The following is a 21,950-nucleotide window of genomic DNA, read 5'->3' as shown; positions in this document are numbered from 1 at the left end:
TCTTGGCCCAACCTCCTCCTTTTACAGTGGCTACAGGCCTTGTGGGCACACAAATCACTTGGCCAACTGGTAGCAGAAAAAGAGTCCTTTTCCTAGTTCCTGCCCTTTCCAAGACACCACAAAGTGTGTCTGAAGAGTTTCAGTGCAAAAGAACCCATGTACCTTGTAATCTGTCTACCTGAGTGTTTCGCCTTTAGACTTACTTCTTGGGAGAATCCAATGATGAACATGTTCCCCCGAGCTAAGAGATCAGGTCAAGCTGAGCCCAGTTTCAGAGTGTACTGAGGAGCCAAGACCACTGAAGAGAAAGACTCAAAAGAGGCAAGGTGAAACTCAAAAGAGAATTTTATTATAACCTGTTTGTTACAAATACCTAAGAAACTATTTTTTTTACACTGTTATTGTCTTATTTGGGGGCTTGTGTACAATTCCACATGACTGAAAAGTTTCTGCTTCTCTGCTCCAGTCCCCATCGAGCCCGCCAAGTGGAGGCCCGGCTGTTTTCTGACCCACGGAGGTCAGAAGTTGCTGATCTTCTGCAGGAGGGTTTGGCGCCGCTCCTCGGGGCTGATGTTCTCGGCAATGGACTTTAAGAAGCGCTGCTCGTTTGCTTTCTGGAGCAAGGAGCTGACGGAAGGGTTGGTCTTGCTCAGGGTTTCGTAGCAGGTGAGGATCTCCAAGGCCAAGACATAGAGAGGTTCACAGACCTCCTGGTGGACCATGGCCATGATGTGCAGAACGTGACAGAACACCTGGGTATAGAAAAACAGGGTTTCCTGGGTCAGGTCCTGCTCTTGTCCTTGAGCCCAAGGGCCAACCGACTGTATCAACCGAACGGAATCCAGGAGATTGGTCAGACTGTTGCAGAGGAGCTTGACCACATGGTTCCAGCCCTCCACAGGGAGCCAGTTACGGCAGCTCTGGCTGCAGAGAAACTGAAAAGCTCTAAGCAAGAGTACAGAGAGCTGGAGCTCCTGGGCAAAGGGCTTCAGGTTGAGCAGAGGAACGAACTGTATATACTCCAGGCTGTAAGGGACGTGCAGCAGTTGCTTCTCCAACAGTCTCCGGGTCAGCTGGTGAAGGCACTGCCATTCCTGGGGGCTGCACCATGGCATGACCTGCACCAGGGCCACCAGGAAGCCCTTGCTGAACAACCTGACCTCCTCAGGGTTGCCCACATCCACCACCAGGAGGGCGAGCATCTGCTCGGAGATGCTGCTGGAGATGGAGGAGCACTCCATCCAGGCCAGGAGGCCTGTGCCGGGCCCATACCCGGGGTGGGCCTGGGAGGTCCACTCATCCTCAGAAAGCTTACAGATCTCAAAGAGCGTGGCTGGCACCTCACACTTGAAGTGGCCCTCAAAGAAGCTCTTCAGTCTCAGGCCCACAGTCCAATCTAGTTGCTCCAGCTTCCGGTGGAGCCAGGACAGGGACTTGACCCAGGTGTCCGGGGAGAAGGTGTCGGCATTAGCTGAGACCACCTCACAGAGGAGCTCCAGGATGTGGATGGCCAGGTCCTTTCCGTCCAGGGGGAGACAGCGCTTCTCCTTGGGGAGCTGCCAGTATTTGCTGAAGCCATCAAGGAGCTGGCACAGGCTGAAGATGAGTGGGAACGGAGAGCAGGACTGCAGCCAGTATTCCTCCAGGTTTGTGCTCCCTTCCAGAGTCTGGACGAAGATCCTCAGACTGAGGTCCACCTCTTTGACCTCCAGCATCAAGAAAGGCAGGACAAACTCCTTTAGTACCTCATCCGGCTCGAGCAGAGCAGCGACTGGAATCCCTTGGGGCTTTATAGGACTCACCAGGCAGCTCAGGAGCTCCAGAAACTGCTTCTCCTCCCGGGGTGTCGAGAGTTTGGTCCAGACTGTCTCTTTGAGGCAGGACACCACGAATGTGGTGGAGTGGCCTGGCCCTGCTCTTCCATGAACCGGAGGGCGGGGAAGGCAGTGAGAATCTGAGCCAGGAACTTGTGGGTGCCGAGGTTGACCACAGCCATGCTGCACACCTTCTTCACCGTGATCTCCGGGTGCAGGATGACCAGGCGGGCCACGGAAGCAACAGCCTTAGCCAAGCCCTGTTCAGAGTTGCTCTGTGTGAGCTGGTTGAAAGTCGTGTTGAGGTCCTCCTGAAAGCCCTCCAAGTGAGCTAACAATTTCTCAGAGAGGCCCTTGCGCCCCCAAGAGCGCAGGACCCCGAGAGGACTTTATTTTTATCTGGCAGCGAGAGGTGTGTGTAACACTCCAGGATCAAGTCGACCACCTGTTTGATCCGAGGTTTGGAGATGGCCCTATCTATCGTGCCGACTTCCATCACCGTCTCCAGTAGCTTTAACACCAGGCCCGGCTCTCGGAAGAGAGCCCGGTTGTCGAGCAGGCAGGACAGCCACTCGTCTGAGAAGGCCCACCTCCTCTCGGAGGCGAAGATGTAGCACATCTCCACGTGGCGGTCCATCTTCTGCTCGATGATGGCCATGGCGATGGAGGCGGCGATGTCCTGCCCGCCGCCCGTGCTCCTCACAGCCCTGTTCGTCTTCCTCAGGAAGTCCCCCACGCACTCTGCCAGCTCAGAGACCACCTGCCTCTCCTCCTTGGCCAGGCTGGTGGTATCCAGGTAGAGCTTCAGGTTCTGGCTGAAGGAGGTCAGGCTGTCGCAGAGCCGGAAGCTGTCGTAGCTGGTCCCCTGGCTGCTGTTGAGCAAGGCCTGCAGCTCCTCCCCCCACTCCTGCAGCAGGCTGCGCAGGAACTCAAAGCCCACGAAGATGGTCTCGCTCGGCAGCCTGGCCAGGGAGGTCAGGCTGATGTCCCGCTCTGCCTCCTTCACCTTCTCTGCCAGTGCCTGCTGGTGATATGGGTTCTGGGTGTCTGAGTTCCACACAGAGATCACCGTGGCCAGCTTGTCCAGGTACACGGTCGCGGACACTTCCTGGGGGTCCTCCTCCATCAGCGCAAACACGGTCAGCATGTCAGCCAAGTTGGCTAAGGCGCAGCACTTCATCCCAGGACATAGGATCCTGTCCTGGATTTGTTTCAGCCCCGTGAGCAGCATGGCCAGCAGGGGCATGGTTGGACACACATCTGGATCGGACTTGAACCTCTTTGGGGGGTGGGAGAAGTCATCGGAGGAGGACAGGTACTTGTGGGCCATTGTCCGGAACTGGGAGAGCAGGGGGTCCTGCTGATTGCCCTTGTGCTTCATCATTTCCCACCAGACATCGAGGAAGAAGGCCACGTCCTTGGAAGAAGTGTCGACGGTCATGTGCTCCAAAAAGCGCTCTAGTTCCGCACGGCAGATAGTGGTGGGCAGGGCCATCAGGAGCTGGATAAAGAGTCCAGAGGCCTCCAGCGACTTGAGCAGCTCAAAGAGGACCGTGTGATTGATGGTGGGGATCATGTTGCCCACAGAGAAGAATACATCTTCCTGCCAGCGGTTTTCCATGTCAGAAGGGGTGACGGGGCAGGGCTGTAGCACCTTGGCCCAAATGATAATCAGGGCTTTCTTCTTCCAGGCGAAGGGCTGGGAGCAGGCTGTGGCAGAGGAGATCTCCCTCAGAGCCTCCACAATGGGCCGCCCAACGTGCTCCCAGTCAGACTTGGTCATTTCAGCCAGTGCTTTGGGGCGGAACAGCTGCTCGGCCAGCAAGAAACCCCCGTGCAAGATAGTCATTTCCTCACAGATATTCAAAGGTCCTGCAAAGATAGAACGTGGTGAAAAAATTTCCAGAACAGTAAGCAGAGGTTAGAGAGAGAGACAGCAGTTGGTTGATGGGCTGTCATGATTAGGGGTACAGAAGATAAGGGTTCTGAGTGAGATCGGTAGGAGCGGGGAAAAGAGGGTAGCTCCAGGAGCCGCTGCAGAGCTGGAGTCAAAGGATTTACCTGAGGAACCAAAAGGACTCCCAGCTCTCTAGGCGCTTCCCTGGTGGCTCAGTGGTAAAGAGTCTGCCCGTTAATGCAGGAGACTTGGGTTCAATCCCTCAGTCAGGCAAAGAAGGAAATGGGAACCCACTCCAGTATTTTTGCCTGGGAAATCCCATGGGCAGAGAAACCTGGCAGGCTTACAGTCCAGGAGGTGTCACAAGATTTGGACATAACTTAGCAATTAAATAACAACAAAGCTCTCTAGCCTGCAACCCGTAAGACAACAGGCACCACTGGACACAGGGAGCACAAGAAATGGGCTGGGAGGGAACACTGATCAGTTTTGGTCATTTGGAGTTTGAAGGTAGAACATTAAAGCAGAGATGTCCTCTGGTCCGTCTAGTCAAGGCTATGGTTTTTCCAGTGGTCATGTATGGATGTGAGAGTTGGACTGTGAAGAAAGCTGAGCGCTAAAGAATTGATGGTTTTGAACTGTGGTGTTGGAGAAGACTCTTGAGAGTCCCCTGGACTGCAAGGAGATCCAACCAGCCCATTCTAAAGATCAGCCCTGGGTGTTCATTGGAAGGACTGATGTTGAAGCTGAGACTCCAATACTTTGGTTATCTCATGCGAAGAGTTGACTCATTGGAAAAGACTCTGATGCTGGGAGGGATTAGGGGCAGGAGGAGAAGCGGACAACAGAGGATGAGATGGCTGGATGACATCACAGACTCAATGAACTTGAGTTTGGGTAAACTCCAGGAGTTGGCGATGGACAGGGAGGCCTGGCGCGCTGTGATTCATGGGGTCGCAAAGAGACTGAACTGACTGAATGGAAACAGAGGGCTGGAAAGTCAGCCTTGAAATGCAGCTCAAAAGAGTCTGCCTGGAGGTGAGGCCCTCCAGCAAAGGATGGACCAACAGAGGCTTTGGGGAGGAACTGCTGAGAGAGAGAAAGAAAACACAAGGACAGGACCAAACTACAGCAGCCACCAAGTACGTACTGCAGGACACAACACTGAGCTTCTAACTAACAATATAGACTAGGAGGGGCCTGGACCAGGGCTGTGGGTACAGCAGCACTCAGACAAGTCCTGCCTCCCTACTTTTCTCTAAAAATCTCGTCTTGCAAATGGATTTCAAATCGTCTGCCTTTTAAGGAAACAATTCAATTCCTACAACCTTTTCCATCAAAGAGAATAAGGCGCTGAGGGTCCTGGTTTCTTTTGTTAGAAACCAAGAAGAAAATAGATAAAAAAGATTGCACTTGATTCAGAAGAGTCCTTCCTTCAGTGAGCCATGAGTCAACATAGACTTAGCAAGGAAGGGGATGTTTAGACAGACATATATTAAATCCTAGCTCAGCCATTCAAAAGCAGTATCATCTTGGACAGATTACTTCTTTGAGCTTCCCTTCTGCATAGGTGGGCATAATACAGACTGCACATTATGACTGTCAGGGTCAAATATTAACAGTATATACTAGTCAAGCCCTTGGCATTGGGTCTGTGCCCATTGTTGGCTCCCAAACCCATCTCTCAGGGCTGCTAAGGGTTAAATAAGATATAGCTATAATGAGTCTGACATGACTGAGCAACTGAACCACAGTAAGAGTCAGGACAAAGAGCCTGAGATGTCCCTGGTGGCCCAATGGTTACAACCTCAGGCTCCCAATGCAGAGGCCCAGGCAGGGTTCAATCCCTGGTCAGGCAACTGGATTCCACATGCCACAGCTAAAAGATCTCCCATGTCACAACCAAGACTGGGTGCAACCAAAAAACAAACAAACAAAAATCCTGACTAGGTGCTTGAACGCAGGTTCCCCCAAACCTTTCCACCGTTGGCAGAACTAGAATCTTGCCCCTATTCTTTGCCTTCCTCCAGCTCAGAAACATGGCACAGAGCTCTCGAAGGTGTGTTTCCTTTGGCTGAGAAAGTAAATCACTGTACAAACTCTTCAATATTCCTGATTTCTCCCCTTTCTCAGGGCCAGTACCTCGTGCCCCCAAGGACACAGCTTCTCCATCTTCGTGAGCCAGGGTTCTACCCTGCCCTTTCCACTAGGAGCGTAAATCCAATCCACTGTTCCTGAGGGCATTCCACCTGGCTGTGCAGTGGTGGAGGCAGACTCCCAGGAAGAGCTGGGTTGCTGAGGAGTCTCCCTGGGGGTTCTGGGCCTTCTTTCTGGCTCAGGCTACTCTGCCAGGGCCCCCAAATAGGCTCCCTTCTGACTCTGTAAATTCAATTTTATTGCACTATCCACTCAGTTGAGATGTTTGGAACTGGAAACTCACCTTCCAGAGACATTTGAAGGAGTAAGTCCCAGAAACAGTTAATAGCTGAACAAATCCCAAATGTTTTATCACTCATGGTTAACTGGTGCTTGTGAGTGCCCACTCCTTATGTTGATTAAGTGCTTACTCTGTACCAGGCACTGTGCTGGTTGGTATGCATATAAGACCTCTTTTGATGGTCACATCGACCTTTTGAGGATCTTTCCTGTTTCAGATATGGGAACGTTAAGACTCAGAAGCAATTTGCTCAGGATATCGAAACTCCAAAGTGGTGGGGCTGGGAGAGAGATCGCCGCAGCTGCAGGCTCCAAACTTTCAACTCTACCCTCCCACCATGGAGGAGCTGGCTGGGAGCAGGGTCCAGAATATTCCTCTACAGCCTCCTATTACTAGCACACCTTAGGAAGCCTCACCCCAGCTCTTCCAGGACAGCCTCCAGGTCTCAGGCCCTTAATTAAGAGCACGTCTGGGGGGGGGGGGGGGGGGGTGGCGCTGGGCAAGCAGCTGCAAATTTATACCAGCTCCCCACTCCCTTCTCCCAAACCTGGCCTCTGAGTATTCAAGAGGCACGTGCCACCTGGCTGCTGCAACCGGCGCCAACTGCTGGTCTGAAGAACGCTAGTCCTGCGCAAAGGCTCCAGGCTCGACTCTGTACACATGTGACCTCAGTGAAAAGTTGCCCAAACTCTGTGAAACGGATCATCTCCTTCTATCCACGAGCACCTCAAGAGTCAGACACTTGCTCAAGAACTCAGCAGACGTTCAATGAATGAGACTGTCATGGATCCAAGCGGATTCTCCCATGCGCTCCCGGAGCCCGGCCTTTTCCAAAGCACGTGCCGGAACCTGACAACTCTCGGGAACGCAAACTTCTCATCCGCTGGGCCCCGGAGCTGGCTAGTGGCGGGCGGAGGAGTGGTGAGCTAGAGCCCGGCCTCCCGACCCCCCGGTCTCCAGGACACCCTCGCCTTCCCAACTCCCTCCCCGGCCCGGAGGCCTCCCTGAGCCCAGGCCCGCTCAGCACTGCCTGGTCACCGGTTGTGGGACCACGGCCCACGTGGGTCCGGGCCTGGGAAGCCGAACACCCACCTAGGTCCATGGCGGCGACTCCGGCGGCGGCGCGGGCCGCCCCTCCCTCTCCGCGCTGAGGGCGACGTAAGCGTCACGGCACAATGGGCGGCCCCGGGGGGCGGGACAATAGGCCGGGCCTCAGCCACAGCCCGCAGTCTCACCTCGGGCTCCGGGCGGTACAGACCCGGCCTCCGCCGCCCCGCGCGCACGCGCGGTCCCACTTAACCGCCGGCGGCGTTAGGACCGCCAGGCCCACAGCACCCCCTATCGGCCGGAGTCCTCCCACCAACGAACAGGCAGGTACCCGTGCTCCGCCCCTTCCTCTCCCCGGGCCCCGCCCCCAAGGGACCGCCCACCCCCAGTCCCCGCCTCGCGCGGCCAGGAGTCGGGGCAACCCCCGTTTCCTGGGTTCCAGTTGGTCCTTCCCGTTAGCTCTGTCCTTGGCCTCGCATTCTTCAACATCTTGTAATGCGAGCCCCGCCACTGTTCACTCTCACTAAATATCCCTCCCCAGGCTGCCCACTAACCTGCATGGACACACCACTCCCTGAGAGCCTTCCTCCCCCGCAGCGGGGCTCCTGCCCGACTCAAACACGCGTGGTCCTCAGCATTCTTCCTTTTGACAGCAGCAGTTGCTCCATTATTTTCTGGCATCACAAACACCTTTGAAATGTTAACGGTTGTCCTTCACAGAAAATGCACGGTGCGAGCCAGAATGCCTGTGTGGGAGATCTAATCCAAGGGGCCCGTTTGTAATCTGTACTGTAAGATAACCCACGTATATCCTCTGTCTTTCCCACACATTGGCTTGTCTCCCTTTCCCTCCTTCCTGGGCTTAATCACCAGCCTCAAATGTTTCTAACTCTCCATCCTCCAGCTTCTAGTGCCGGACACCACTTAGAAAAGGACAGAAGGGCCCAGCCTCAGCACCCCCAATGTGCCAAGTGGAGTTTGAGATGGCCTGCGCTGCCATCAAGCAATTGAAGGGGCCGGTGAGCGATCAGGAGAAATTGTTGGTGTACAGCTATTACAAACAGGCCACCCAGGGCGACTGCAACATCCCGGCCCCACCTGCCACCGACCTGAAAGCCAAGGCCAAGTGGGAGGCATGGAATGAAAATAAAGGGATGTCCAAGATGGATGCCATGAGGATCTACATTGCCAAAGTGGAAGAACTAAAGAAAAATGAAGCTGGTTAGGGAGGACAGAGTAGCAGGGCAGCTCTAGTAGGGAAGGAGGCACTTTAAAGACCTTTTGAGGGCCGAAATATCCTGAGGCTGTAACAACCACCGTAGCTGAGACCTCAATAAATCACTTTAACTGCATGATAGTGACTGCTGTTGCACAACTGATGAATGGTGTCTGTCTGATAAAAAGTGAGAGTCCTGGGGGGAGGTATCCCAAATGTATGAAAAGGATCTCTCCTTGAGGGGAAAGTTCTGGCGAAATTGGCTTTCTGTAGGATTGAGTTCCCAGCCTTCCTTTTCCCCAGAGCATATATAGATATTCAGCAGAAGCAGAGCTGGGGCAGAATCACGCTCTGACTTGAGGTCAGTGAGACCATTCTCCTGAGGTTCAGTCTCTGGGAAAGGGAGGGGGAGAAGGAAGGAAAGGAGTCTGAGGCCCCTTGTCTCTCCAGGGGCTGTTGATTCACTATTAACCCAAAGCCTCTTGATGAAAGTGAAAGTGGAGAGTGAAAAAGTTGCCTTAAAGCTCAACATTCAGAAAACTAAGATCATGGCATCTGGTCCCATCACTTCATGGCAAATAGATGGGGAAACAGTGGAAACAGTGTCAGACTTTATTTTTGGGGGCTCCAAAATCACCGCAGATGGTGACTTCAGCCATGAAATTAAAAGACACTTACTCCTTGGAAGGAAAGTTATGACCAACCTAGATAGCATATTGAAAAGCAGAGACATTACTTTGCCAACAAAGGTCCGTCTAGTCAAAGCTATGGTTTTTCCAGTGGTCATGTATGGATGTGAGAGTTGGACTGTGAAGAAAGCTGAGTGCCGAAGAATTGATGCTTCTGAACTGTGGTGTTGGAGAAGACTCTTGAGAGTCCCTTGGACTGCAAGGAGATCCAACCAGTCCATTCTAAAGGAGATCAGTCCTGGGTGTTCTTTAGAAGGAATGATGCTAAAGCTGAAACTCCAGTACTCTGGCCACCTCATGCGAAGAGTTAACTCATTGGAAAAGGCTCTGATGCTGGGAGGGTTTGAAGGCAGGAGGAGAAGGGGATGACACAGGATGAGATGGCTGGATGGCATCACCGACTCAATGGACTTGAGTTTGAACTCCGGGAGTTGGTGATGGACAGGGAGGCCTGGCGTGCTGTGATTCATGGGGTCGCAAAGAGTCGGACACGACTGAGCGACTGAACTGAACTGAACTGATAGAGTTGGGGGTAGGGGTGGGGCCTGGTCTTCCAAAAAGCTGAAGTCAAGTCCCACTACCCAAAGCCCCTACTGAAGACAGGCCTGGTGAAGTTAATATTTTGAGGGAAGTCACACTTTGAAACTGATGAATTAATGCATCACAACACAGCAGTTGAGAAACACCGGAATGGTTTCAAAATACCAGACTCTGAAAGACACATTTAAGACCATGCAACCAAATTTTTCTTGGGACCAGTCCCTTAGCTAGCCTTGGTTTCTGCTTGGGGATGTTTGTGGGACAGTGTGTCTACATATGTATGTGGGATTTGTTTGGGGAGCACAACACATCCCTTGACCTGTGCTGGGGCTACGGCACCTAAGCTCAGCGTCTCTTCTTAGTGTTTTCATGGAGTCATCAATGCACAATGGCGCCCTGAGACAGGACTGCTAAATGGTATTATTAAAGACATTCCAGAGAAGAAAGCCAGCTGTAGCATGGAATTTCCTAATACTCTCTTCAAACTATTTTCCTAGCTCATGATATCAGGCCAGCTCCTGTTCATGGAGGACTATTTAACAACAGAAGCAACAGCCATAAAGAAGACTTCAAAGGGTAAAGGAAACCAGATCTGGCCAGGTATCTCCTTCAAGAACCTATGTTCACATATTTTCAGAAAGTTGCTACAGACTAACCGCATTACCTAAGAATCACGTATACTCAGGATACCACAGTGACTATAAAGGACTATTCCTCTTAACTATAAATTGGACAAGACCCACGCTGCACAATGGTGCTGTTCTCTCTGGAAGATACTATGAACACACTTTGATGCTTTTAGGACCATGATTCACATTAAATGTGAATTAACAGTAAAAATAATAATAGAACACCTTGTTCCAAAATATGCTGTCAATTTAGGTGCTGTACCATGCCATTCTGTAAATCACTATAAAACTCAATAAATTCTAAGGACTCTAGACAGCAACTGAAGAATATATATTTTTTTAAAGTAAGGTATAGTATACACAGTGTGCTAAAATTCTGGGAGAAGGAGAGAGAAAGAACATATGTGTATGCTTAATGAGGAGAAAGGGAGTATGGGATTGATGGGGAGGAACAAGGCTTTTCAGTAAGTACCTTTTTATACTGTTTTTATTTTTGAACCACTGACTCTATTATCTTATAAAGGGTCTGAGGCAAGGGTGCTTCTTTACTTCTCTTTAAGGATGGAGTAATAAGTTTTCTACAGATTTCTCAAAGGTAAAGGAAAGCTATCTTAGACCAAACTGAAATTTCCCATCAACTTCTATCATAAATTTCAGTGGACACGGGAGAACCCTCCTGGAAACTCTGCTAGACCACAATGACATCGTGGGACAGGTGAGATAGGCAGACAGTCACCTTAAGGAGCACTGAAAGTCCCTAGCTTTGCTAATTCCACCCCAATGTCAGACAAATGGGGGATTTCATACTAACTCTCCAGGCTAACCTGGGAGAACTCCCATATTACAGTCTTTCTGTATTTAAACCCAAGAGAGATTTGAACTTCAACTTTTAATATATTAGGACCACAACCCTGGAGGTCAAAAAAACAAAATCACTGCTCTGAAAACACAACTCCGGAAAAAAGGAGGAACTTTCCAATTTCATCTGTTTAAAAACACCAGTGTGGACAAAACCATCTTTAAGTAATGACTTTTGGTTTAAAATTAGCAGCTGCCTATATAGAGGTCAACTTTTGGACTGCTTGATAAAAGGTGAAAGTGGTACAGTAAATGGTTTTAGGATGAATAAAATATTAAAGACTGCAACAAAGGAAAAATGACAGGCAATGAGAGAAATAAAAGGGGGCTGATATCATAGAGCTAAAATGTCCCAGATAGCTAAAGAGCATTCAGTTCTCTTGTGCAGAGCTCTCTTGTGCAGAGCTCAACATTTAAGAGAAAAAACTGGGGGTAAGATAAAGAGGAATCTAGCATCTGTTTAGTACTTACATAAACCACTTGTTTTACTATAACAATCTTAGAAGGCTACATCAGGAATTTCCCTAGTGGTCCAGTGGTTAAGACTGCATACTTCCACTGCAGAGGGCCTGAGTTCGATCCTTGTCAGAGAACAAAGATTCCACATGCCTTGCAAAATAGAAAGCTACAACAAAGCAGTCTAACACACTGGGAAAAGTATAGTTTCTTTTCAGGAAAACAGTATTACTAGAGAGAAACATCAAGAATTACTTAATAATCTAACAGAAAATCTGAGAATTAATGAATCATAGTCTAAAGAAGACAGACGAGGCATTTCCTTGATTTCCAAAATTCATATAATAATTTCCCTATGCATAGGAAAAGGTGAACCAATTGTGGACAGGAGGAACATAGTTTGGTTTGCACTGAAACTCACAATTGGTTTTAGAGGCTATGATTTACAAGTAATTTCATGTATATTGTGCAGGAACTGGTAACTTCTGAGTCAGTCCTTTCCAAACTCCTTAGTTTCTTCCCTAAAGTGTGAAACTGACCACCACCTTTAAATACTGATTCTTTCAAATTGGTTGTAACAGCTCGATTTCAGAAGCATAATTTCCAAAAAACATTTCATAATAAACATGCACAACTTGTTTCCAGTGATAAAAAGTGATTTGTTCTGCAGAATCAGAAAGAAAATAACAACAAAATATTTTAATAGTTTTTCATACTGAAGAAATCATCTAATCAATCCATCTCTCAGAAATCTAACATGGTCTCTTAAGAGGATTAAAAGCCAAAAAATACACATATATAGAGAAAGAGAGAGAAAGAGAGAAACTAACACAGAGCCAGGCATGTAGCAACATTACACATTACATCCTTCTGTTTTTTTCTGACTAAAAAATTTAAACCAAGGAATACCGGAATGCTAACTAAATCTTTTGGTTCAAGGCACGAAATTTCTTTAAAAGTTTTAATATGTCAAGGCCTGCCAGAGTAAGACGTTAGAAAAGCATACTGTCTCCAGGTCCTGGAAGGACTCCTGCTATAAGTAACTGATTTGGATTTATCTGGATTTAGTTGTTCTCATTAAACCTACATGCTTATCAAAATTCCCTCAACCCTCAATCAAAGGTCATGTTCCATACAGCTGTCCCAGCCTGGAGAAGAATTTATTACTAATCTAACAGTTACATACAGAATGTACCCTTGCAGTGACAGCACAGATGACAGCAAGAGTTCTTTAAATGAACTGATGATGATAGGATTTTCTAAAATATATCAGAGCTTTTAAAGATTAAAATACATGCATAGTCACCACCCCAGCCTCTCTGCCTGTTCAGGAAACCCCTAAGTCGTGAGAGCATGCATCATGTAATGCACAAGTCAGGCCTCACGGGTGTTGGGCAAGAACCACCAAGGCTTGCTGCATGCGATGTCTTCGATTAACCTGTCGCCTTTGGTTTCTTTTGTGCAGCAAACCATTCATCACTTTTATCTCCTGCAATTGCCTGTAGAAACAAAATTGGAATTATTTAGTCTCAATCCAGAAAATAAACTTACAATCTACTTCATACCTCACTGCCCACAATCAAGAAATTAATAATTAAAAGATGTTCATTCAGTAGAGTCTTGTGTTTACTTTGACAGATGTTGCTGTTGGGTATCGAGCAATTGCTTGTCAGTTCTCACTCTGCAGAGTAAAGGGCTCTGGCTTTACTCTGGCTCTTTCTGAGCCTGCAGCCAGAAAGTGTGGCTGATGGCTGACTGGTGAGCAAGGCCAAGCAAGTACACTAGGCTGTGGGCTCTTTGGAACAGAAAGTGTTGGCACTCTTAGCATCTCGGTGGCCTCCCAAGAAAATCTTTATTTTTATTTGACTGTGCCACACAGCACGTGGGATCTTAGTTCCCCCACTGCAGATCGAACTCATGCTTCCTGCAGCAGAAGCACGGAGTCTTAAGCACTGGACTACCAGAGAAGCACCCTCTCAAGAATCTTTAGTGCTCAGGAGACTTCAATCTAATCATGAGACGAAATGTGAAAAGTTATTCTGACCATTTTAGTAATGAGCTTGGAACTGTTTGCTTTTCTCATACCTCCTTCCTATTTCACTGATGTTGGTAGTATTTCATTTGGGGCCGCTTAACTAAAAAAAGCGTTAAGCAACAGTATGCTTTGGTTCCACCAGAGTCCTTTTATCGTATTAGTCTGTGGGGTTGAGGTCTTAGAAACTGGCAGGGGAGCTGGCAGGAGCAGGGTTTACAACGGAAGTCTCCTAAAACGTCGGGTCCAATATAACCAAGTATATGCTAATTAGCTGTTTGGTAGGGAAATACATTCAAGGACTGAATCACAGTTTCCATGAGTTCTGTGTCTGCAGATATGGAGGGCTGACTATGGGACTTGAGCATCCTAGGATTCTGGTATTCCCGGTGGGTCCTGGAACCAACCCCTGTGGATACTAAGTGACAACTGTACCTTTAAAAACGCCAGTTTTCATTATGAGGCAGGTATTATGCTGGGTTCAGGTGTGGCAGCAGAGATAAAGTCTGACCCTTTGAGGAGCACATGAAATAGTGGAGGATTCAGATATGGAAACAACTCTTTTGCAGGCGGATGTGTGTGCGTGTGTGTGTCCTGGTGTATACTAGGACCACAAAAACGTGATATCAGACCAACGGGAAAGGAGTAACTAACTGGTTGGAGAACTAGTGTAAAATCATTGATCTATTTCAGCAGGAAGTCAAAAGATGTTGCCTGCAACTGAACATGAAGAAACCGTGAAGCTGAGAGTGGCTGCCATGGGCAGTGGGACTCAGAGATGGCATCACTGCATTTATATAGAATCTGAGTACTATCTGATTTTTCATTTCAATGAAAATACACACTCAGTCGCTAAATCATGTCTGACTCTTTGTGACCCCATGGACTGCAGTCCACCAGGCTCCTCTGCTCATGGGATTCTCCAGGCAAGAATGCTGGAGTGGGTTGCCATGTCCTCTTCCAGGGGATCTTCCCAAGTCAGGGACTGAACCTGCATCTCCTACATTGGCAGACAGATTCTTTACCCCTGAGCCACCTGGGAAGCCCTTGATGAAAATAAAAGGTCTTGAGATTCTGAAAAAGATGGCGGAGGAATAGGACGGGAAGATCACTTTCTCCCTCACAAATTCCTCAAAAGAACATTTCAATGCCGAGCAAACTCCACAAAACAACTTCTGTAGGCTGGCAGAGGACATCAGGCAACCAGAAAAGCAGACCATTGTCTTCAAAAACAGGTAGGAAAAAATATAAAAGACGAAAAAGGAGACAAAGGAGGTGGGGAGGAAGCTCCGTCCCGGGAAGGGAAGCCCGTCCCGGGAAGGGAATTTTAAGAAGAGAGGTTTCCAAACACCAGGAAACACTCTCCCTGCCGAGTCTGTGGCGAGCCTTGGAAACAGAGGGCAACATAACAGGAAGGAAAAACAGATAGATAATTAAAACCAACAGATTACAAGCCCAACAGTAACTCCCCCAGTGGAAAAGCAGCACAGACGCCTGCATCCGCCACTGGGAAGTGGGGGCAGGGCAGGGACGCGCGGGAGGCGCGGGCTGCAGAGCTTTGCAAGAATCGGGCAGGAACGCCCCACGCGCAACCAGAACGATCTAACTTGGGCTAGCAAACCAGACTGTGGGATAGCTACCACGCGAAAAGCTCGAACATAAGACACCGCCAGGACTGAGCACAGAACAAAGGACGGAGCGGAAAAAGCCGGCTGCAGACCATTCCCCGCCGGGGACAGGCAGCCAGAGCCGTAAGGACTGGAAAGGGGCAATTGCAGACCCGGAGAGACTTTACGTACCTAACTGCAAGCAGGCTCCTTTGCTAAGACTTCTGGGGGTGCTGGACAGTCACAGTCTGCCTCACGGTGTGCGCCAGCGGTCCACCCAGAGAGCTGAGCGGCAGCGGCGGAAAAGGTGACAAGCCGCGGCGATCGCGCTCGCCAAACTCCTGAGCTACTCGGTCCTGGGAAGGGCACAAAGCGCAGTCCCAGCCGCATTTGTGCCTCTGAGGGCTGCCTGAGCGCCGAACCTGAGCGGCTTGGACCGGGGAAGTGCACGCAGCCTAGGGCCGGCCCCAGACGGTTCCCGGCTGAGCATCGTAGAGCCGGAGCGGTTTGTGCGCCATGAGAAAGGACAGGTCAAGCGGGGCTGAGATACTGTGTACACACGACAGTGCTATTTGTTTGCAGCATCCCCCCTCCCCACAGCGCGACTGAACTAGTGAGCCTAAAAAACCAGCAAACAGAAGAAGTTAAACAGAGGGAACCACCTTGGAAGTGAGCCCACACGGCCCATAACATCAGAGAAGAGCCAGAAATATTTTTAATATTTTTAAAATCATTCCTTTTTTTCTTTTTGCTTTTTTGGTTTTTTTTTCTTTTTTTTCTAGCTTTTTTTAAATTGTTAAGTCTTCTATTTCTCCTCTAATTTTTATTTCTATAACCTAGTATTACTATTTTTTAAAAAAAGACTTTTTTTTTTTAAGGCAAACACCATATATACTCTTTGGATGGTTGTTGGTGTTTTGTTTTGTTTTTTTTTGTTTGTTTGTTTGTTTTTTAATAATTCTTTTTTTTTCTTTCTTCCTTTTTCCTTCTGCTTTTCTTTAATATTGTATCTTTGAAAATCCAACCTCTACTCTAGATTTTTAATCTTTGCTCTTAGGTTTTTGTTCTCAATTTTGTACATTTAAAAACCCAAACTTCACTACCCAAGTTTACCTGAGAGCGAGATTACTGGCTTGACCACTCTCTCCTCCTCTGGACTCTCCTTTTTCTCTACCAGGTGGCCTCTGTCTCTTTTCTCCCCCATCTCTTCTCTATCCAACTCTGTGAATCTCTGTGTGTTCCAGACGGTAGAGAACACCTAAGGAACTGGTTACTGGCAGGATTTGTCTCTCTCCTACTCATTCCTCTCTCTGATCCTCCTGGTCACCTCTGTCTACTTCCTCCCTCTCCTCCTCCCCGTATAACTCTGTAAATACCGCTGAGTGGTCCAGACTATAGAGTGCACATAAGGAAGTGACTACTGGCTAGCTTGCTCTCTCCTCTCTTGATCTCACCGCATCTCATTCTAGTTACCTCTAACTACCCCCTCCATCTTCTCTTCTCCTTGTAACTCAGTGAACCTCTCTGAGTGTCCCTCAATGTGGAGAAACTTTTCATCTTTAACCTAGATGTTTTATCATCGGTGCTGTATAGATGGAGAAGTCTAGAGGCTACTGTAAAAATAAAACTGAAAACCAGAAGCAGGAAGCTTAAATCCAAAGCCTGAAAACATTAGAGAACTCATCAAATGCCTTCATACCTACACCAAAACCAAGCTCCACCCAAGGGCCAACAAGTTCCAAAACAAGACATACCACGCAAATTCTCCAGCAACACAGGAACACTCCCCTGAGCCTCAATATACAGGCAGCTCAAAATTATCCCAAAACCTTTGATGTCTGATAACCCATTACGGGTCACTCCACTGCACTCCAGAGAGAAGAAACCCAGCTCCACCCACCAAAACTCCAACACAAGCCTCCCTAACCAGGAAACCTTGACAAGCCACTGATACAACCCCACCCAAAGTGAGGAAGCTCCATAATAAAGAGAACTCCACAAATTACCAGAATATAAAAAGGCCACCCCAAACGCAGCAATATAACCAAGATGAAGAGACAGAGGAATACTCAGCAGGTAAAGGAACAGGAGAGTTGCCCACCAAACCAAACAAAAGAGGAAGAAGTAGGGAATCTACCTGAGAAGGAATTCCGAATATTGATAGTGAAAATGATCCAAAATCTTGAAATCAAAATGGAAACACAGATAAACAGCCTAGAGACAAGGATTGAGAAGATGCAAGAAAGGTTTAACAAGGACCTAGAAGAAATAAAAAAGAGTCAAAATATAATGAATAACGCAATAAATGAGATCAGAAACACTCTGGAGGCAACAAATAGTAGAATAACGGAGGCAGAAGATAGGATTAGTGAAATAGAAGATAGAATGGTAGAAATAAATGAATCAGAGAGGAAACAATAAAAACGAATTAAAAGAAACGAGGACAATCTCAGAGACCTCCAGGACAATATGAAACGCTCCAACATTCGAATTATAGGAGTCCCAGAAGAAGAAGACAGAAAGAAAGATCATGAGAAAATCCTTGAGGAGATAATAGTTGAAAACTTCCCTAAAATGGGGAAGGAAATAATCACCCAAGTCCAAGAAACACAGAGTTCCAAATAGGATAAACCCAAGGCGAAACACCCCAAGACACATATTAATCAAATTAACAAAGATCAAACACAAAGAACAAATATTAAAAGCAGCAAGGGAAAAACAACAAATAACACACAAGGGGATTCCCATAAGGATAACAGCTGATCTTTCAATCGAAACTCTTCAGGCCAGGAGGGAATGGCAAGACATACTTAAAGTGATGAAAGACAATAACCTTCAGCCCAGATTACTGTACCCAGCAAGGATCTCATTCAAATACGAAGGAGAAATCAAAAGCTTTACAGACAAGCAAAAGCTGAGAGAATTCAGCACCACCAAACCAGCTCTCCAACAAATTCTAAAGGATATCCTCTAGACAGGAAACACGAAAAGGGTGTATAAACCAGAACCCAAAACAATAAAGTAAATGGTAACAGGATCATACTTATCAATAATTACCTTAAACGTAAATGGGTTGAACGCCCCAACCAAAAGACAAAGACTGGCCGAATGGATACAAAAACAAGACCCCTCTATATGCTGCTTACAAGAGACCCACCTCAAAACAAGGGACACATACAGACTGAAAGTGAAGGGCTGGAAAAAGATATACCACGCAAATAGAGACCAAAAGAAAGCAGGAGTGGCAATACTCATATCAGATAAAATAGACTTTAAAACAAAGGCTGTGAAAAGAGACAAAGAAGGCCACTACATAATGATCAAAGGAACAATCCAAGAAGAAGATATAACAATTATAAATATATACGCACCCAATATAGGAGCACTGCAATATGTAAGACAAATGCTAACAAGTATGAAAGGGAAATCAACAATAACACAATAATAGTGGGAGACTTTAATACCCCACTCACACCTATGGACAGATCAACTAAACGGAAAATTAACAAAGAAACGCAAACTTTAAATGATACATTAGATCAGTTAGACCTAATTGATATCTATAGGACATTTCACCCCAAAACAATGAATTTCACCTTTTTTTCAAGTGCTCATGGAACCTTCTCCAGGATAGATCACATCCTGGGCCATAAATCTAAACTTGATAAATTCAAAAAAATCGAAATCATTCCAAGCATCTTTTCTGACCATAATGCATTAAGATTAGATCTCAATTACAGGAGAAAAACTATTAAAAATTCCAACATATGGAGGATGAACAACACACTTCTGAATAACCAACAAATCACAGAAGAAATCAAAATATGCATAGAAACTAATGAAAATGAAAACACAACAACCCAAAACCTGTGGGACACTATAAAAGCAGTGCTAAGAGGAAAGTTCATAGCAATACAGGCATACCTCAAGAAACAAGAAAAAAGTCAAATAAATAACCTAACTCTACAACTAAAGCAACTAGAAAAGGAAGAGTTGGAGAACCCCAGAGTTAGTAGAAGGAAAGAAATCTTAAAAATTAGGGCAGAAATAAATGCAAAAGAAACAAAAGAGACCATAGCAAAAATCAACAAAGCCAAAAGCTGGTTCTTTGAAAGGGTAAATAAAACTGACAAACCATTAGCCAGACTCATCAAGAAGCAAAGAGAGAAAAATCAAATCAATAAAATTAGAAATTAAAATGGAGAGATCACAACAGACAACACAGAAATACAAAGGATCATAAGAGACTACTATCAGCAGTTGTATGCCAATAAAATGGACAACGTGGAAGAAATGGACAAATTCTTAGAAAAGTACAATTTTCCAAAACTGAACCAGGAAGAAATAGAAAATCTTAACAGACCCATCACAAGCACGGAAATTGAAACTGTAATCAGAAATCTTCCAGCAAACAAAAGCCCAGGTCCAGACGGCTTCACAGCTGAATTCTACCAAAAATTTCGAGAAGAGCTAACACCTATCCTCCTCAAACTCTTCCAGAAAATTGCAGAGGAAGGTAAACTTCCAAACTCATTCTATGAGGCCACCATCACCCTAATACCAAAACCTGACAAAGATGTCACAAAAAGAAAACTACAGGCCAATATCACTGATGAACATAGATGCAAAAATCCTCAACAAAATTCTAGCAATCAGAATCCAACAACACATTAAAAAGATCATACACCATGACCAAGTGGGCTTTATCCCAGGGATGCAAGGATTCTTCAATATCCGCAAATCAATCAATGTAATTCACCACATTAACAAATTGAAAAATAAAAACCATATGATTATCTCAATAGATGCAGAGAAGGCCTTTGACAAAATTCAACATCCATTTATGATAAAAACTTTCCAGAAAGCAGGAATAGAAGGAACATACCTCAACATAATAAAAGCTATCTATGACAAACCCACAGCAAACATTATCCTCAATGGTGAAAAATTGAAAGCATTTCCCTAAAGTCAGGAACAAGACAAGGGTGTCCACTTTCACCGCTACTATTCAACATAGTTCTGGAAGTTTTGGCCATAGCAATCAGAGCAGAAAAAGAAATAAAAGGAATCCAAATTGGAAAAGAAGAAGTAAAACTCTTACTGTTTGCAGATGACATGATCCTCTACATGGAAAACCCTAAAGACTCCACCAGAAAATTACTAGAGCTAATCAATGAATATAGTAAAGTTGCAGGATATAAAATCAACACACAGAAATCCCTTGCATTCCTATACACGAATAATGAGAAAGTAGAAAAAGAAATTAAGGAAACAATTCCATTCACCATTGCAACGAAAAGAATAAAATACTTAGGAATATATCTACCTAAAGAAACTAAAGACCTATATATAGAAAACTATAAAACACTGATGAAAGAAATCAAAGAGGACACTAATAGATGGAGAAATATACCATGTTCATGGATCAGAAGAATCAATATAGTGAAAATGAGTATACTACCCAAAGCAATTTACAAATTCAATGCAATCCCTATCAAGCTACCAGCCACATTTTTCACAGAACTAGAACAAATAATTTCAAGATTTGTATGGAAATACAAAATACCTCAAATAGCCAAAGCAATCTTGAGAAAGAAGAATGAACTGGAGGAATCAACTTGCCTGACTTCAGGCTCTACTACAAAGCCACAGTCATCAAGACAGTATGGTACTGGCACAAAGACAGACATATAGATCAATGGAACAAAATAGAAAGCCCAGAGATAAATCCACACACATATGGACACCTTATCTTTGACAAAGGAGGCAAGAATATACAATGGAGTAAAGACAATCTCTTTAACAAGTGGTGCTGGGAAAACTGGTCAACCACTTGTAAAAGAATGAAACTAGATCACTTCCTAACACCGCACACAAAAATAAACTCAAAATGGATTAAAGATCTAAATGTAAGATCAGAAACCATAAAATTCCTAGAGGAGAACATAGGCAAAACACTCTCAGACATAAATCACAGCAGGATCCTCTATGATCCACCTCCCAGAATTCTGGAAATAAAAGCAAAAATAAACAAATGGGATCTAATTAAAATTAAAAGCTTCTGCACAACAAAGGAAAATATAAGCAAGGTGAAAAGACAGCCTTCTGAATGGGAGAAAATAATAGCAAATGAAGCAACTGACAAACGACTAATCTCAAAAATATACAAGCAACTTCTGCAGCTCAATTCCAGAAAAATAAACGACCCAATCAAAAAATGGGCCAAAGAACTAAATAGACATTTCTCCAAAGAAGACATACGGATGGCTAACAAACACATGAAAAGATGCTCAACATCACTCATTATTAGAGAAATGCAAATCAAAACCACAATGAGGTACCACTTCACACCAGTCAGAATGGCTGCGATCCAAAAATCTGCAAGCAATAAATGCTGGAGAGGCTGTGGAGAAAAGGAAACCCTCCTACACTGTTGGTGGGAATGCAAACTAGTACAGCCACTATGGAGAACAGTGTGGAGATTCCTTAAAAAATTGCAAATAGAACTACCTTATGACCCAGCAATCCCACTGCTGGGCATACACACCGAGGAAACCAGAATTGAAAGAGACACATGTACCCCAATGCTCATCGCAGCACTGTTTATAATAGCCAGGACATGGAAACAACCTAGATGTCCATCAGCAGATGAATGGATAAGAAAGCTATGGTACATATACACAATGGAGTATTACTCAGCCGTTAAAAAGAATTCATTTGAATCAGTT

The 21,950-nt window shown here is 46.0% G+C and overlaps 2 protein-coding genes across 2 annotated transcripts; one reads left to right on the top strand and one right to left on the bottom strand.

Moving 5' to 3' along the window:
• Positions 1-327: 327 nt before the first annotated feature.
• On the bottom strand, positions 328-7,297 carry GEMIN4 (gem nuclear organelle associated protein 4). Its single transcript, XM_027975160.3, is given in 4 exon segments — positions 328-1,915; positions 1,918-2,196; positions 2,199-3,686; positions 7,241-7,297. Coding segments are annotated over 4 exon segments (3,174 nt in total). The 5' UTR covers positions 7,251-7,297; the 3' UTR covers positions 328-518.
• LOC114116890 (diazepam-binding inhibitor-like 5) lies at positions 7,256-20,992 on the top strand. The gene has a single exon (XM_042242621.2). It carries the CDS (start codon positions 8,158-8,160, stop codon positions 8,419-8,421), a length of 264 nt encoding a protein of 87 aa, XP_042098555.1. The 5' UTR covers positions 7,256-8,157; the 3' UTR covers positions 8,422-20,992.
• The last annotated feature ends 958 nt before the right edge of the window (positions 20,993-21,950 follow it).

Source organism: Ovis aries, unplaced genomic scaffold (genome assembly GCF_016772045.2).
Source record: "Ovis aries strain OAR_USU_Benz2616 breed Rambouillet unplaced genomic scaffold, ARS-UI_Ramb_v3.0 scaffold_231, whole genome shotgun sequence".
Lineage (NCBI taxonomy): Eukaryota > Metazoa > Chordata > Mammalia > Artiodactyla > Bovidae > Ovis > Ovis aries.
Note: the sequence above shows the minus strand (reverse complement) of the source record. Positions and strands in the feature narration are given on the sequence as shown.

Bases quoted from the DNA above. Each gene is read 5' to 3' on its own strand.
- LOC114116890 (XM_042242621.2), top strand. From the start codon at position 8,158: ATGTGCCAAGTGGAGTTTGAGATGGCCTGCGCTGCCATCAAGCAATTG.